The sequence below is a fragment of the Athene noctua genome, chromosome 2, assembly GCF_965140245.1.
Source record: "Athene noctua chromosome 2, bAthNoc1.hap1.1, whole genome shotgun sequence".
In the NCBI taxonomy this organism is placed as follows: domain Eukaryota; kingdom Metazoa; phylum Chordata; class Aves; order Strigiformes; family Strigidae; genus Athene; species Athene noctua.
In genome coordinates, this window is record NC_134038.1 from 5,488,817 (window position 1) to 5,504,965 (window position 16,149).

The 16,149-nt window shown below is 39.2% G+C and overlaps 1 protein-coding gene across 5 annotated transcripts in view; it reads left to right on the forward strand.

Annotated features, from left to right (window-relative positions):
• Positions 1-16,149, forward strand: part of TRAPPC9 (trafficking protein particle complex subunit 9) — a 534,962-nt gene that overhangs the window by 101,321 nt on the left and 417,492 nt on the right. For all 5 annotated transcript variants that reach the window (XM_074898387.1, XM_074898390.1, XM_074898389.1 and 2 more), the window contains one exon: positions 1,870-2,022. In XM_074898387.1, coding sequence (XP_074754488.1) covers positions 1,870-2,022 — 153 coding nt within the window. The remainder of the gene's footprint in view (positions 1-1,869; positions 2,023-16,149) is intronic.

Here is a 16,149-nt window from a genome sequence, read left to right on the forward strand (position 1 = left end):
TCTGAAATGCCAATATGCTAACTTGTTCTTAGATACAGTAGCCTGGTATGAAGTGGAGATGAACTGTGTGACTTTTAGTGGCCCCCATGTTATGCAAAACAGTGCTCAGATGGTGTTTAAAAGAGCCTTTAGAAGAATTCTTCAGTGTACTTCGGAGATAGTATGCATTGCTACAATAAATTAAGAAAGATATTTTTAGGATTCTCCCAGTCAAACCATCATGCTTAATTTATGTATTAATAGACTTTTCTGCAATGTTTAGCATTGTATGGTCTTGCAAGTATTAATGAATTTATGGATGTGGTGGGTGGGTTGACCCTGGCCAGAACTGAAGCCCCCACCCAGTTGCTCACTCATTTCCCCCACCTTCTGCCCCAGCAGGTGGGGAAGAAAATTGGAAGGACAAAAGTGAGAAAACTTGTGTAAAGGTAAAGATTGTTTAATAGGCAAAGAGGAAGAAAAAAACCCAAACAAGATGCCATTTTATGGCATGGAATATCCCTTTGGGCTGCCTGGCTCATCTGTCCTGGTTGTGTTGCCTTCTAGTTTCTTGCCCACTGCTGGCCTGCTTGCTGGCAGGGCGGAGTGGGAAAGAGAAATCCTTGATGCTGTGCAAGTACTGTGCAGCAATATCCAAAAAGCTGGTCTGTTCTCAACAAAGATCCAAACCACAGCACCATACAGGCTGCTATAAAAAAATGAACTCTATCCTGTACAATGGATTAGAAGTGAAGTGCTGGGAGATTGATTTCCTCTTCACCCACCCCACTCCACCCTGAGATCATTCATGAAGTGCATAAAAGAAATCAGCTATTAGCAGATATTTCTTGTGTCTATTTAGTATCTGAAGTAAGGTTAATTTAGGAAGTGTCACTGTGTCATTGTACCATTCTGGTATGTAAAAACTCTTTCTGTCATATTAAAAAAAAATTATTTGCTCTTGCATAAAGTTCATAGAATATCACTTTTTAGATCGCTTCTGCTGAAGGTACTTAAATGTCCATGACTTTTGGACATTACTCCAAAGCTTGAAATAACAGGTAACTAAATTGCCCTCTTCATGAAGTGAACTTAATGCTCTGCTCCTCTTTCTTTCAGGATGGATTTTTTCATGTTACTGGAGTAATATTGAGACTGAATAATTGAATCAAGTATCTCAGTGTATTGATGAACAGTGAATACTGTGTTTTTTCTTGTATTATCTGCCTTCGCTTTAGGTTTAGGGGAGAGAAGCTAATAATTACAGATGCCATATCTCACATGGACCAATGATAAATAATTCCTCAGAGAAATACCCATTAACATGAACTAAACCTGTCTGGCAGCATCCTTAATATTTGGGTCTTGTGTACATTATGCTTCTCAGTTCTGAGAAAGGACTCAATTTAAAAAAAAAAAAAAAGAGAAAAAAAAAAGCCTATCATCTTCCTAGCCTTCTCCATTGTGTTCCAGAATTGCAAGTGATTTATATTGGTATAATATTTTGATGAAATGTTTTTGTATTCATATGCCATTTTCTGAGTTGGAGTCTGTATGATTCAAAAATGTATGAACTTTTAAGTCCCCTTCAGGCTGTGTTCTCGAGTATTCAAAATGTATATTTAATGCTACCTATTTGTGCAATATTTTTCTTCTGGTAGTGTTCTTCACTTTGAGTCATCTTTTTGAACTTCCAGGTGCTTCCAGGTCAATGTCAGTTACCTCTCTAATGTCTTTCTACTGTTATATTCATTTTTAATGCCTTAATTCTGAATATTTTAGAATATAAACAGAAAATGACAAATCAGTTAACACTTTACAGCAGTTATAAACTTAAACTTCCTTAGCACAGTGGTTATGCTTATGAAATTTTTCCTTATTGTAATACAGAGAAGCTGTATGGGGACTTCTTGAGTTGGAAGCTAGAAGATACCCTCTCCCAGTTTCCTCTAAAACCTGGAAAGATTGCTACATTTACTGTAAACATTAAAGTGAAGCTGGACTTTTCATGCCAAGAAAATCTTCTACAAGATCTCAGTGATGGTGAGTTTTTAATTTCTCCTTGCTTAGGTGGTTTGTATATACTTCCAAGAAACACTCATCCAGCTGTTGTGCCATTCATTTTAAAATACGGTGTGTGATGTGGTTGTGTATTTTCATGTTTGTGTCTTGTAATGCAAAGAGAACTGCTCGGTCAGCTGTATGGATTGAAGACTGGATTTTTGTGACAGCTATGGGCATGATAGTCTGACCAGTCTTTCCCATCATGAGACCTTGCCCTGCTATCTTTTTAAATCTTTCTTGATAGAGTGTTTTTGATGTGTCTCTTTGTATCCTTATCTTATAAAGATAAAGAAAAATAATTTGCGAACATCAGTGGGTTTTAAAGAGAAACAGCATTAAGTTGATCATTTAGTTATCCAAGATTGTAAAATTCTTACTTGTGGCTGACTGCAGTTTTGCCAGAAGTGACGTACTGCAACATAGGGCATAATCCCCCTAAAATTTGTAGTGTAGGGAAAGTTTCATGTGCTCATATGTTCTTTTGAACAACCGCCCCCCAATGTTTGTTTGTATTAGAATTATCTGGAATTGCAAGCACCTGATACTTATAATAGGGATTTCCTTTTTTATAATAAACACACAGTCTCACTGGAGTAGTTGCTATACTATGTATTTTTTCAATTGCTTGTCTTTTTTCAACTGATTGAATTAACTTGACAAAACAAGATATTCCTATCTTAAAAAAAAAAAAAAGTATAATTATTGTTTGGACTATTTCCCAGGTTTCAGTTATCCAGTTGCAGGTATGCATTATCTGTATAATTAGTCTTTAAAAAAATAAATAAATAACAAAATTACATGCGTAGCTTATTCAAATTGAATAGGGCTGAGTTCTGTGAGTTATATTGCAAATGCATTTAGACAGAAATTATATTATTTTTTTGTAAAGATTAAAAGACTGCTTTGGTTTTTAAACCTTCCTGGTGTAAAATACATAAATTATAAAAATATTTTAGGATTTAACTGCACAAACCCCGTAGTGTTGCTGCACTGAAGTATACTTTTGAAAAAGCTGATAGTGGAGGAAGACCACACTCTGATACTCTTGTGAAAGCACATCTGCCACGGAATTGAGGCTTTGAGAAATGCCCTGGATAGGAAATATAATTCCTTACAGCACAAACTTGTGCTACAGCCTCATAGAGCAGGGGGGGTGGTGGGTAGCAGATCTGACACTAACTGTATTTTACTGTTTGAGGAGCAGATGATAGTGCATTACTTACAGATCCCTGAACTCTTGGTCCTCGTGTACCCTGTAGATGACCTCTTTATTCCATGGAAATTCCAATGGCTTATTGCCTGCTTATTTTATAAGAGCTTTTATTAGATCGTAATTCAACTCATTATCTATTACATTGTATGGAAAGGGTATAGGCCATTTGATTCAAAGCTTAAACTGAACTTTGGAAATGCAGCTTTTATTTGTTGACGTCTTAACGTTGATACGAAAGAAATCAGAGGCCTGGAAATGAGAAGGAACTTGACCAATGTAATCAATATAACTTGAAAAATAATTATGAAAGTCATTATTTTAAAAACTAGATATTACTGTCTCTAGTGACATTTCTGTTGATTTCATTTTTGTACCTTCCAAATTTGCCCTGTCTCCAGTGAGCTGTAAAGGCACTCTGAAGCTGCAGCTGCCCAGCAGTTTTTCAGATGAAATGGCATACAAACAAAATACTCTCTAGAAGGAGACGATAACATACTTCTCGGTATTGACATTGAACAGTTGTGGGATAGTGTATCTGGGCCTGTTTTTAACCTGTATCTGGGACCACATACGAACAAAACCTTTGAACAACATTTTTCCCTTGTTATTTCTGCCTACGGCTTCTTTGAAAGGTTGTTTAACTGAAGCCTGGAAGCAATTCAACATTTTCTCATTCAGTGATGATAAAAGAGCAGAATCCATTAGCGTTTCTTTAGAACTTTAGTATCTTTGGATGCTATGTGCTGTGTGTGCTTTTAAAGTATTATTAGAGATGCTAAGTACATTGCCATTTTTACTTGCTACTGTAATTTTTCTATATTGCTTTTAATTTTATAAATATTGTACTTTCTCAAGAGGCAGGTAAGATTCTGATGTGAAGAACAGTAAAGAGCTAGAAAAATCAATGGCAGCTCTGACATGACTTTTAATCATATGGTAGCTGTGGTACCTTTTGAAGACCAGATTTACAATGACAATCAAAATATTTTTGTCTTTTAGAAGTAATGCCCTTAGCAGGGCATCTGTTACTTTGATCTGTTTTAATTTGCTGCCGAAATTGTTTCCTTTTACGCTGTTTGTAATCAGGACATAGTACAGAAAGGATAAATTACTGGTGTTTCTGATGATACACTTATCCAGTTGGAAAGTAAACTAAGTTATCAATCAAAATTGCTGATCTAATTGTTGTGTTGATGATATACTGCCTCGTAAAGAAAAATGTTAGATGTTCTTCTAGATTAAAGGAAACAAAAACACATGAGTGGCTGTACAGGATCAGATCAATGACCGTCTAGTCCAATATCCTGGCTCTGATAGTGGCTAAGAGCAGATGCCTGAGGGAGAATATAGGGAAAAATAAACATATATGCTACTTTCCTTTAAAGCTTTTGGGCTCCAACTCTTAGCTTAGGAACTTCCAGAGTCTGATACAATTTCTCTGGTTTTAGGCATTGTTGGTCATCCTCAGTGAGTTTCTCATTCAAAAAATTCTTTGCTCTTTCTGCCAGGACTGTACAACATGCTGTGATGAGAAGAATCACAGCTAAATTACTTTTAGCAGTTTTGACCTGCTGGTGTCCTGATATTACCTGGTTCTTGCATTGCAGGAAACAGGTAACAGTACATCTTCTAAACTCTGTACCTACAGTCAGATTTTATAAATTTCCTCATGATATTGTCACAGTGATCTCTTTCACAGACTGAAGATTTCTACCTGGCTTAGTTGCCCCTGTTATGGAAGCAGTTCCATACGTTGATCAGCCATATTGTCTCTTTTGAACCCTTTCAGTTCTGTATGAGGTAGGCTGTACACACTATTTGAAAGCTGATCTATGTATTTCTGTAGTGACCTAATGAAGCTCTTTGTTTTATATTACTTTCCTTGTAATAATGCAGTGAGGCAAAATTTGTCATTTTTTTTTTTGACTGTTGCTGAATATTGAGTTCATAAATTCATAAACCTGTGAACCAAAGCTCCAGGATTTTGCTCCTGAGCAGTAATGGTATGCTGAGAGCCTCCAATTTCACGTATAATATACATACACATAATTTGACGAAGGATTGTTTTTTCTCATTTATTTATACGGAATTTGATTTGACAATTTAATGCCCAATCATTAAGTTTCTTAAGGTCCTAGCTGTGATGTCAGGAACATACCATTCTGTCTGTGTTGTACAGGCTTTCATGCTGGGAATTGGGTTTATGTAAATACAACCTAATAAGATTGCAGAAGAATGGGCATCACATTACAGCACGTCCTTTAAGGTTCTCATCACAATCTAGATTGCCTCAGTTTATTATCTTTGGAATTAATTACTTTACAGACACTTGGAACAGCTGGGCAGGTGTTCTAGAGACACTTTGTTAATTAGGATTAAGACCAGGCTTACGTCTTGAAGGCAGTTCACCAAGATTCAAGGGTTCCCAGTAGGAGATGTGATTGCTGCAAATCCTAATAAACTTTGGATCTCCTGTCCTTCAGGTGGGTGGTTCAGGGTTCCTTCTACGTATGTTCTTGGTTTTCTGGTTAGGAAGCTAGTGTGCGTTTTTGATTTGATTCTCAGGTGGTTGCACAAAGACAGGAGGAAGCTCTCTATCTGCTTGGTACAACCAGGCTTAAGCAGTAAGGTCTCTGTCACCTGTTAAATTAGAGAGATCATCAGGATGTTTACATTATAAGCATAATCAATTCTCCTTCCCAGTCATTATACTTTAATTTCTGAAATCCAGTATTTCCCTCATGCTAAATTGGAAAAGAACAATAGCTTCTCTTCCTGGATTGCATTATAAATGGTAACTTTTCGCTGGGAAGCAGTCTTTTTAAAAAGCTTCTTACATAGGGATAATGTTTTGAAAAGTTAATGAATTAATCTACAATGAGTAATTCATGATGTTAAATGTTAGTGTTCATTCATTCTGTGTATAGAGAACCTAAAGACAGGTGCAAGAATATTTAAATTCATAAACTCATCAAAGGAGCTAATTAATTCTGTGTGAAGAGAGAAGCAAATCTATGCTTCAATTCTTCCCTTCTCTTGGGGAGAAAAGGTTGCAGAGAAATAATAAAAGCAACGATTTTCAATATTTTTTAATATTGGTATGCAAGACCGTTTTAGGTTTTGTACTCACTTTGTTGCTTTTCTGCTTAAAAGGCTAGATTTTATCTGCTTAGATATGTTCCTACACTTATGCAGCATATAGACAATATACTTTTTTGTTAGAAAGGTAGCTGGTTTTGAATTTAAATGTAGTCTTGACAGGTCTTCTGAAAAACTAAGTAACCTAGAGGACTCTGTTAGGATAATTATATTACTGATGATGATGATGGAAGTCCTCAGAGGTATTTCAGTATGATCATTTACATGTTACTAGGTACTATGCTTGGTTGCCTTTATTACATTATAATCATTCAGAATATTTTTTCAAAGTGACTTCATTTCTAAGAAGTTTTTGTCTTTGCAGTTTGAAGATGTCAGTTTTCATTTTGATTGCACTGTTGATCTGAGGAAATGAGTTGTGGGGGTTTTTTTTGTTTCTTGTGGTTTTTTTTAAACTGCATATGCTTCTGTGTCCTCCATAAATTCATCACCGTGTTAAATCAAAAATATTCTTAATTTTTTGAGAACTTTTCTTACAGCCTTCTTCTCGAATTCCAGCTTTAGTGCTTACTGAAGGCAAGATGCCTTTTTCTCTTCCAACTATCTTTCAGTCTGGATAAATAACCTTGTTTTATAATTTGACTGATACGGGATGGTTTTATTAAACAGTATGTAAGTGACATAGGACCTTAGCATATGTCAGTTGTACCAGCCGCTATACAAACATGTAGTAAGAGGTATTTCAGGCCCCAAATCTTTACAATGTAAATAGGTAAGACAGACACGAGGCAAATAGCACTAAATTGCTATTTGACCTGCTAATTGACCAGCCATCCTGTTACGCCATTTTCTTGCTGAGGCACTGTATTTTAGCATCTAACATAGTGTGCATAAATAATCTCTAGTCTTTGATGATGAATTTCTTTACACTTCATTTGCTCCCTTTTGTTGTATTCACCCTTATTCTAAATTTAACTTCCAATTCTAGTTTAGTTAGTTCACCAACCTTAGGAAGGAATCCTTACTTATACTGCATTTGCTGTTGTTAATTATTATTGCTGTCCTCTTCAAATGTAACGGAGTCTCAAAGAAGTGCTTGGTCTGCTACGTGTTGTCTCTGCCCTGCTCCTGGGACCCAGAGAGTTGGAGCATTCCTCACAGCTTTGTCTGCAGTACTGCTACCTGAGGTCTCTTGGGTGATAGTCTTAAGCATGTTTTTGAGAGAGGGAAGGAGCTGTATCTTAATGCCCACCTGTAGTGTGAAGGGGGAAGTGGATTATATTGCCTCAAATTCTATCTACTCTTGCATTATTCCCCTCTTTGTTGCTGCAGACAGCAAGTTTCTAGAATTCTGCTTACTTTCAGCAGAATACAAGGTTGTTCTTTTTCTCTAGATGGAAAAAGGCATATTCTGGTTTGGCAAGCATACTCTTCTGTCTTGAGTTGGGCTTTTTATCTTTTTTCTGCATGCTGAAAGTACTTTAAAAGTGTTACAGTATTGTTAGGAGAGGTTGCCTACCAAGAGGCTTTTTCTTTTGAAATTTTTATCAGGCAGTGGATTGACAAATAAACAAATGGGTTAAGGGGGCATTTAGATTTCATATTTTATGCTCAAGTTGTGTACGTTCCAGAAAATCTGACATATCTCTTGGGTTATTATTTCATACTGTTAAAACACTCATGTAAGAAGTTACTACCATGACTATTGGCCAAATATGCACCACCACCACCCACCCCCCTCCAAGCCGCTTGCTCACTTTAAGCAGGACAGAGGGAGAAAACAGGATGAGAAATCTCATGAGTTGAGGTAAAGACAAAGAGATCACTTATCAGTTACTGTCACAGGCAAAATGGACTTGACTTTCAGCAAATTATATAATTTATTGCAAAATAAAATGGAGCTGTGTGGTGAAAAACAAACCCCAAACATTAAGCTGACATCTCCCCATCCGCTTCCCCAGTCCCAGCTTCCCCCCTTCCCTCCCGACTCCTCTCCCCCAGGGGTGCAGGGGCTGGGGCTGGGGGTCGCGGTGGGTCCCTGGCAGCCCTCTGGGCCGCTGCTCCCTCCTGCCCCGTGTCCCTGCTCCAGCGCGGGCCCTTCCCCGGGCTGCAGTCCTGCAGGGACAACCTGCTCCCGCCGGGGCTCTCCACGGCCGCAGCTCCTGCAGGAAATATCCCCCCGCTGCGGCGTGGGGCCCTCCCCGGGCTGCAGGGTGGGTCTCTGCTCCCGCGGGGTCTCTCCGGGGCTGCAGGGGATCCCTGCGCCGGGCCTGCAGCACCTCCTGCCCTCCTCCTCCTCCGGCCTCGGGGTCCCTCTGCTGCTGCTCCCTCCTCGGCTTCCTCCTCCTCTGCCTGGGCCGCCTTTGGCCCTCGCTCGAACCTGGTTTCCCCCGGGCGCCCCCAGCTTGGCTGAGGGGCTCAGCTGTGTCCTGCGCTGGGGCCGCTGGAGCCGCCTGGGACCCCGCAGAGGCCACCCTGCAGCCCCCTGCCAGCGCCTGGGCACGGACACCCAATATACACCGACTGTTGGACGAGGGAAAGCTGTGGATGTTATGTAACTGGATTTTCAAAAAGCCTTTGACACAGTTCCTCATAGAATTCTCATAGAAAAACAGGCTGCCCATGGCCTGGATGAGCAAACGTTCTGCTGGGTCAAGCACTGGCTGGAAGATCCCAGAGTGTGGTGGTCAATGGAGCTGGATCCGGTTGGTGGCCGATCACAAGTGGTGTTCCTCAGGGCTCGGTGTTGGGACCATTTCTGTTCAACATCTTTATTGATGATCTTGATAAGGACATAGAGTGTCATCAGTAAGTTCGCAGGTGACACCAAGTTAAGCGGGAGTGTCGATCTGCATGAAGATAGGGAGGCTCTACAGAGGGACTTGGTTAGGTTGGATCGGTGGCCAACATCAACGGGATGAGCTTCAACAAGGCCAAGTGCCAGGTCCTGCACTTGGGCCTCAACAACCCCCTACATGGCTACAGGCTCGGGGAGGGGTGGCTGGAGCTGTCTGGATGAGAAGGATCTGGGGGTTCTCACTGACAAGCAGCTGAACAGGAGCCAGCAGTGTGCCCGGGTGGCCAAGAAAGCGATGGCATCCTGGCTTGGATTAGAAATAGTGTGACCAGCAGGAGCAGGGAGGTGACAGTCCCCCTGTGCTCTGCACTGGTGAGGCCACACCTGGAGGGTTGTGTCCAGGTTTGGGCACCTCACTATGGGAGGGATATCGAGGTGCTGGAGTGAGGGCAGAGGAGGGCAACGAGGCTGGGGAAGGGCCTGGAGAACAAATCATGCGAGGAGAGATTGAAGGAGCTGGGAGTGTTTAGTTTGAGGAGGAGAAGGCTGAGGGGAGACCTCATCACTCTACAGCTCCCTGACAGGACATTGCAGAGAGGTTGGTGCTGGGCTCTGCTCCCAGGGGATCAGGGACAGGACAAGAGGGAACGGCTTGAAACTGCAACAGGGAAGGGTCAGACTGGACATTAGGAAAAAAATTTTCACAGAAAGAGTGGTCAGACAGTGGAATGGGCTGCCCGGGGAGGGGGTGGAGTCCCCACCCCTGGGTGTGTTTAAGGGTCGTTCAGATGAGATGTTGGGGGATGTGGGGTAGGGGAGAACGTTGTAGGGTTGGGCTGATGGTTGGACTCGATGATCCCAAGGGTCTTTTCCAACCTGAATGATTCTGTGATTGTGTGAATATATAACATTAAGTACTTTTCATGTGTCTTTAGGAAACGGCAATAAACAGGTTTGTACTGCTATTGGAATATAAGTATTTCTTCTGCAGAGAAGAAGCATTCAGCTTAAAATCTCAAGCTGTTTTACATCTCGCGTGACATGGTATTGCCAGTTACCCATAGACTGGAATACAGACAAACTTTTGTGCTGTCCTAACTTTAGTGGTAAGGTTATTTAAGGGTTTCCTTGACAGAGTTTGAGACCACCCTGGTTGTCATCCACCTGCTGAAAGGTGTCCGTATTTTTGTCACCTGGATCAGGGCGGTGATGGTTGTACAACACAATGTTACAAGGGTGCCGTGGATTAGAACGGGACCGAAGCTGTCCCATGCTGCGCTTTCTTCAGTGCTTAGTCATTGGGTTGTAAATCTACAGGTTTAACTCCCTTAGTAAACTTTCCCTCATTCAAATATGAAACTGTGTGGGATTCTTCTGTGCAGTGTGCTGTGAAAGTGGCTAATGAAGTTAAATTGACAATTTACTTAACATTTGAGAGGAGAGAGGAAATGCCGGTAAGAGATTTTGCTCTGTTGTGACAGCAATGACTGTGATGTTGGAAAGGCAAGCTGTTTTTTTGCAGTTACCATGGAAAAAGTGTTGGTCATGTGCTGTTACCATGGAAATATTCAGTGTGGATTCTAGAAATTAGGAAGATTTCTGGACAGAGTAGAAAGACAATTGTTCTTTTTATAGTAAAAGGCTGCTCAAGCTGTTTGACAGTATGGGTTGACGAAAGAAAACTGTGGAGGATTTAGCATCTTCATATCTCTAAACTTCATGGAGAAAATAAATTTCAAAAAATGTCAGTATCAAGTAATTTAAAACTTCTGGTGAACTCCTTTATCAATTTTCTTAATTTTTCAATTACCTGTGTTTTTGTGCCATCATTAAGTTCTGCACCCTAGGAGGGCTCTTAACGGACTGTGTTTCCCTATTCTGTAGTGCCTGTTTAATGTATTGCAGAGGAGCTGGACAAGGGCTAACCACCTTTGCTGCCTGGTCAAAGAACAGAAAAAGCTAAATGATAAAAAAAAAAAAAATAAAATTGATAGCAGCAGGACATTAATTTTTTTTTGTCCTCTGGCAGAGAAGTCCCCTTGCTCAATCCAAATTCTGAAGGGGTGAGTCGTTTGAAGTATAACACACTGCCTGACACCAGGCTGTGTTATATGCTATGTTTGAGTGCTGCAAACTTGAAACAGACTATTTGACCACTACAATGGTTACCTTAAACTTTCCTTTTAGTCTGAAGCAGAATCGATGTTTCTTTTGCTGTCGTACCTCTTTTTGCAGGTACAATTTAGGGATTAAAAAAATCATTCTTTCCCTGAGAAAATGTTTAAACTAATCTTTGTCCCTTTTTTTTTCCCCCTAAGAAAATGAAAATAGAATGGGTTTTAAAAAAGATAAAATCGGTAAGAAAAGCATTAGGTGTATGTCCAGGATGTTGGTTTAGGCATTATCTATTCCTTTCACAAAGAAAGGAAAACTTGTGCCTTATATAAAATAGAAAATCTGACTAATGCCATGCAATTTTTCATGCTCGGTTCTTTTCATGTTTTTCTTTGTAATTTTATGTGCCAATCAGTGTCAACTTCTGTTCTAAGTATAGCACTGGTGAAAATCATTCATCAATTTGAAAAGAATATTTTTCCTGAGGTAAAACTTTGTTTTAATTAAAAAAAGAATGAATTTCAAAGCCTGTTATCATATACATTTATGATGAGTTTGGGTGGCAAGCTGTTTTCAACTTTTTAGTCTATTATTGCCTCAAATCTTAGGCTAATAAGTATGTTTGATTTAATATCAGTTGGTTTTTAAGAGATGCTAAGAGCTGGTCTAGGAGTGGTTTGATACCTTGCTGTTTCTTGTGCAAGTTAGAAATAAAATAGCCCATATAAAATTATTTTGTGTTCTCATCTCCTTTCTTTTTCTCTGGTCTTCATGGGCTGGATTACTGCATGATTTAATGTAGTTATAGTATAAGAGAAAAGGCATGCTTAATTTCAGTTGAATATTAATAAAAACTACTAAGTTTAGCTGATGTGTTTACCAGTTTTCCAGGATAGTCATGTAGTAACTCATATGTTTGTCTTCCCATTTGTAGCTACCCTACTCAGACTTACCCCTTATGATTTTTTTTTTTTAATTAATTAGATGATAGTGATTGATTTTTCTGCAGTGGACCTGCATGGAACAAATATGTTCTAATATTCAATACTAATAAACATTCTTAGTTTCAACATTCATTGAGATTAAAAGAAGAATTCCAACAGTGAGGCAAACCAGCCTAATGCTGCATATGTTTCAATGTGGACATGTTCCCTTTATGCTCTGGTTGCTCTCAGGTTTGGGTATTTTTTAGGGGTGTGTTTTGTTTGTTTGTTTGTTTTTTGTTTTTATAAGTCATTAGCTAAATAACCTGGAAAAGAGCAATAGTGAAGGTAAAAAAAGAAAGTGAAGTAGGGTTTGGCCTAGAATATTCAAAGGTCCCTCCTAACCCAAACCATTCTATGATAATGCAAGCTCCTAATGAAAGTACAAACCTCTGGGATGCGTGACTGCTGTTGGTTGAATTTGAGACATCATGTGCCTTGTCTTTGTTTTTATTTATGATGCCATCTAAAAGATGGAACAGGTATTATTACATCATGTATTACTTTGATAAGTCTATGCATGTCACTTTAACATCTACCCCTTAACCTATTGATAAATTTGCTACTGAACAGTCCAAAGCAGTGTTTGCACATGGATAAACAAATTTAGGCACAGTGAGTTTTGATTAATTCTTTGTAAAACTATATTGCACAGGCAGAACATTCTCACATGCCTGTCCTGCTCCCCCCTAGTAACTGATACAGCAGGGTATTCAGTGCTTTGGCAGTACGCTTGAGCAAAGATCTAACAGTGGAAAATGCACTGGTAGTGTTTTACTTTTAAATACTTTCAGACTGTCCATTGAGGAATGCTTCATCTATGCTGTGTGTCTAGAGGTGACTGGAGACTGTAATGTGACAATTAAAAAGTGGTTCCATCAGATGGTTGGCAACCTGGATTAATTTAGGCAGACTGAAAGCTGTGTGGTTCTGAAAATTCATTAGGGGCTGTGTTGTATTTGGATCTTACATCTAACAAAGCTCTAAATGTCTGGTCTCAAATGTATAGTACAAAACATCTGATCATATGGTTTTTTCTATTCTTATACTGCCTGGTGATCTCACTGTAATTACTTATTTAGAATTGACGGATTTGCAGACTAAAAGCTCTATCTACATTAAGATGATGCAGTAGGAATAGATTGGTATGTAGAGGCACTCAGTGCTAAAAGTTTTACACTACATTGTATTGTGATTCGGGTGTTTTACCTGAGACCAGATTTATTCTGGTCTTCTGGATGAAATATCCCCTCCACATCGCGACCCAAATTTGTCTGAAGGGCTGCTTGTTAGTTGAGATTATTATGCCCCTATTAGTGGTTGGAGTACATTACCTGTGCTCTGGGATTGAAGTCTTTGATTCTGGAAAGAATCTGTTTTGCATGCACTGATGCTGCTCTGCAAACCCAAGGAAGTGGGGATGATGATATTTGCTTCAAAATCATGCACCAAAACATGAGGTGTGGCAAAGTCTGTCCTAACTGTTACAGACACTTACATCTAATAAACAATAATCATAAATGTGGCAGCTCGTGCTGTGGGTTGAGGGAGAAAAAGGCAATTTTTCATGCACTTCACACAAAAATTTATACATACTTGATTTAGCTAATAGTTCCTTTGCTTCTGTGTGAAGGTCACCAGAACCATCAAAATAATTTTCCCTCCCTTTAAATTTCCCTTCCTTAAAATTCCCTTCCTTTAAAGCACTAAGACTTGTTTCTGAGAGTTGCATTATTCCTTCCACTACTTCAGCGGTAGCATCTCATACCATCTTCTGAAGAGTAGTACCCTGGCCCTTGGGGAGCCAGTAGTACGCTGTGGCAATGGTAAGAATGGCATTTTGGACATCTTCACTCAACTTCTGGCAGTCCTCTGCAGAAGTCAGCAGAAGCCTTGAGAATATCGTGGTTTCACCCCAGGTGGCAACTAAACACCACACGGCTGCTCCCTCAGCCCCTTCCCCTGGTGGGATGGGGGAAGAACTGGAAGGGTAAAGTGAGAAAGAAACAAGTGGGTTGAGATAAAAACAGTTTAATAATTAAGAAATAATATTTTTTTAAAAAAAGATAAAGAGAAAAAAAAAAACACCAAAGAGAGAGGAAAATAAATCTCAAGAAGGGCAAGTGGTGCAAATGAAAACAATTGCTCACCACCAACTGACTGATGCCCAGCCTGCCCCCGAGCAGGACCTGCCTGGCAACTTCCCTCCCAGTTTTATTGCTGAGCATGGTGTCACACGGTATGGCACATCCCTTGGGTCAGTTGGGGTCAGCTGTCCCGGCTGTGCCCCCTCCCAACTCCTTGTGCACCCCCAGCCGCCTCGCTGGTGGGGTGGGGTGAGGAGCAGAAAAGGCCTTGATGTTGTAACTAAAACATCCCTGGGTTATCAACGCTGTTTATAGGACAAATCCAAACCATAGTGCCAAACCAGCTACTATGAAGAAAATTAACTCTGTCCCAGCCCAAGTCAGTACAAATGGACAGCATCAAGTCAGGCTTTGCCCACGTGAAGTCCATCAGTGTATGTGAATACATCTTCTGCCATAATCTGTAAAGGTTATTGACCTTTTAGGAATCAGGTGATGTTGATAATGGTTGGTGATAAAAATACTAATTTCCTGATAAATAGCAATCTTTCTTTTTACTTTTTTAAAAATATAAGTTAATTGTAAATTAAAAACTTCTGAGTTTTTTTTTTTTTTTTTACTAGTAAGCCTCCTGAATCAGCATCTTCAAAAGTGATGTTTATCATAGTGTTGTATATTTAAGGCTGAACTAAAGTGCATTTTAAAAGTAGTTAGTTTGTGAAGAAAATTGGAAGTAAAAGAATATGGGAATAGGAAAATGGGGATTTGCCCTTTATTTTCTCCTTTGGATACCTGTGCAGTTGGATTTTAATGAACCAAAACCATTTCATTCTCCATCTTGTTCTTCTGGTTTCTTTTCTTGAGGAGATGTATCCTCAACAGGTCCAGATTTGAGGTCATCCATGGAATTGGAATGTGATATTAGCAAATATAATTTGATAGGAGAAATTTCCAAAAAGGAAGTATGTTTGCATTTTGTGTAATAATTTGGTGTTTCCTGTATGTTTAGATATATGTTTGTTGCAATATATAAAATTTTGCTTGTATTTAATTGCTGTTTGTGGATCGCAGTTGCTCTGCACAGCGGAAAGGAACAAAATCCTCCTTTTCTTGTGCTTTGGATGTAAATCTAAATAATAACAATTTCTGAATCTAATTTTAATGTATGTTATAAGCTTCATTTTTAGTTTTCTTGTTTTTCTGACTTTTTTTTTTTTATTCAGCAGTAACTTTCACATGGTTTGTGTTTAGTATGTAGCTTTGGTAGGTTGAGAAACCCAAATATGCTGCAGTGTATTGATACTACTGAGTTGTCATATTGTCTTTTATTGGTGTGTTATCTGCTGGTATGCAAACTGCCAGTAAATACCAAACTGAGGACATTTTTCAAAGGATATCCATTTCTGTTAAGCTTTTTGTTGACTATTACAATATAAACCTTAGTTTCCATTGTGTTTTTGTTATACATGAGAAATATTTTGTATTTTCCATCAGTAGATGGTACAAAACATGACTTGTCTATTTTCTATTCTTTTCCACAACGTATACTTGAAAGAGGAATCTTCAGGCCTCATATTGGAAGTTAGTTTAAAGATACTAAGCAGCTGATAGGGTCATTATCATGGAAAACCACAAAATTTTATCTTTGTTCTTTTGTGGTATTGTAAATATTAAAACTAATTCTATATTATTAACTCTGACATCTCAGTTGTGGTATTTCAAATGCAGTTACCTTCCTTTCCTGTGACCTTCACTAAGTTTTTTGGTGCATTCCTGTTCGAGTTTTTTTGGCTTCTGGGAAAAAATATAGCA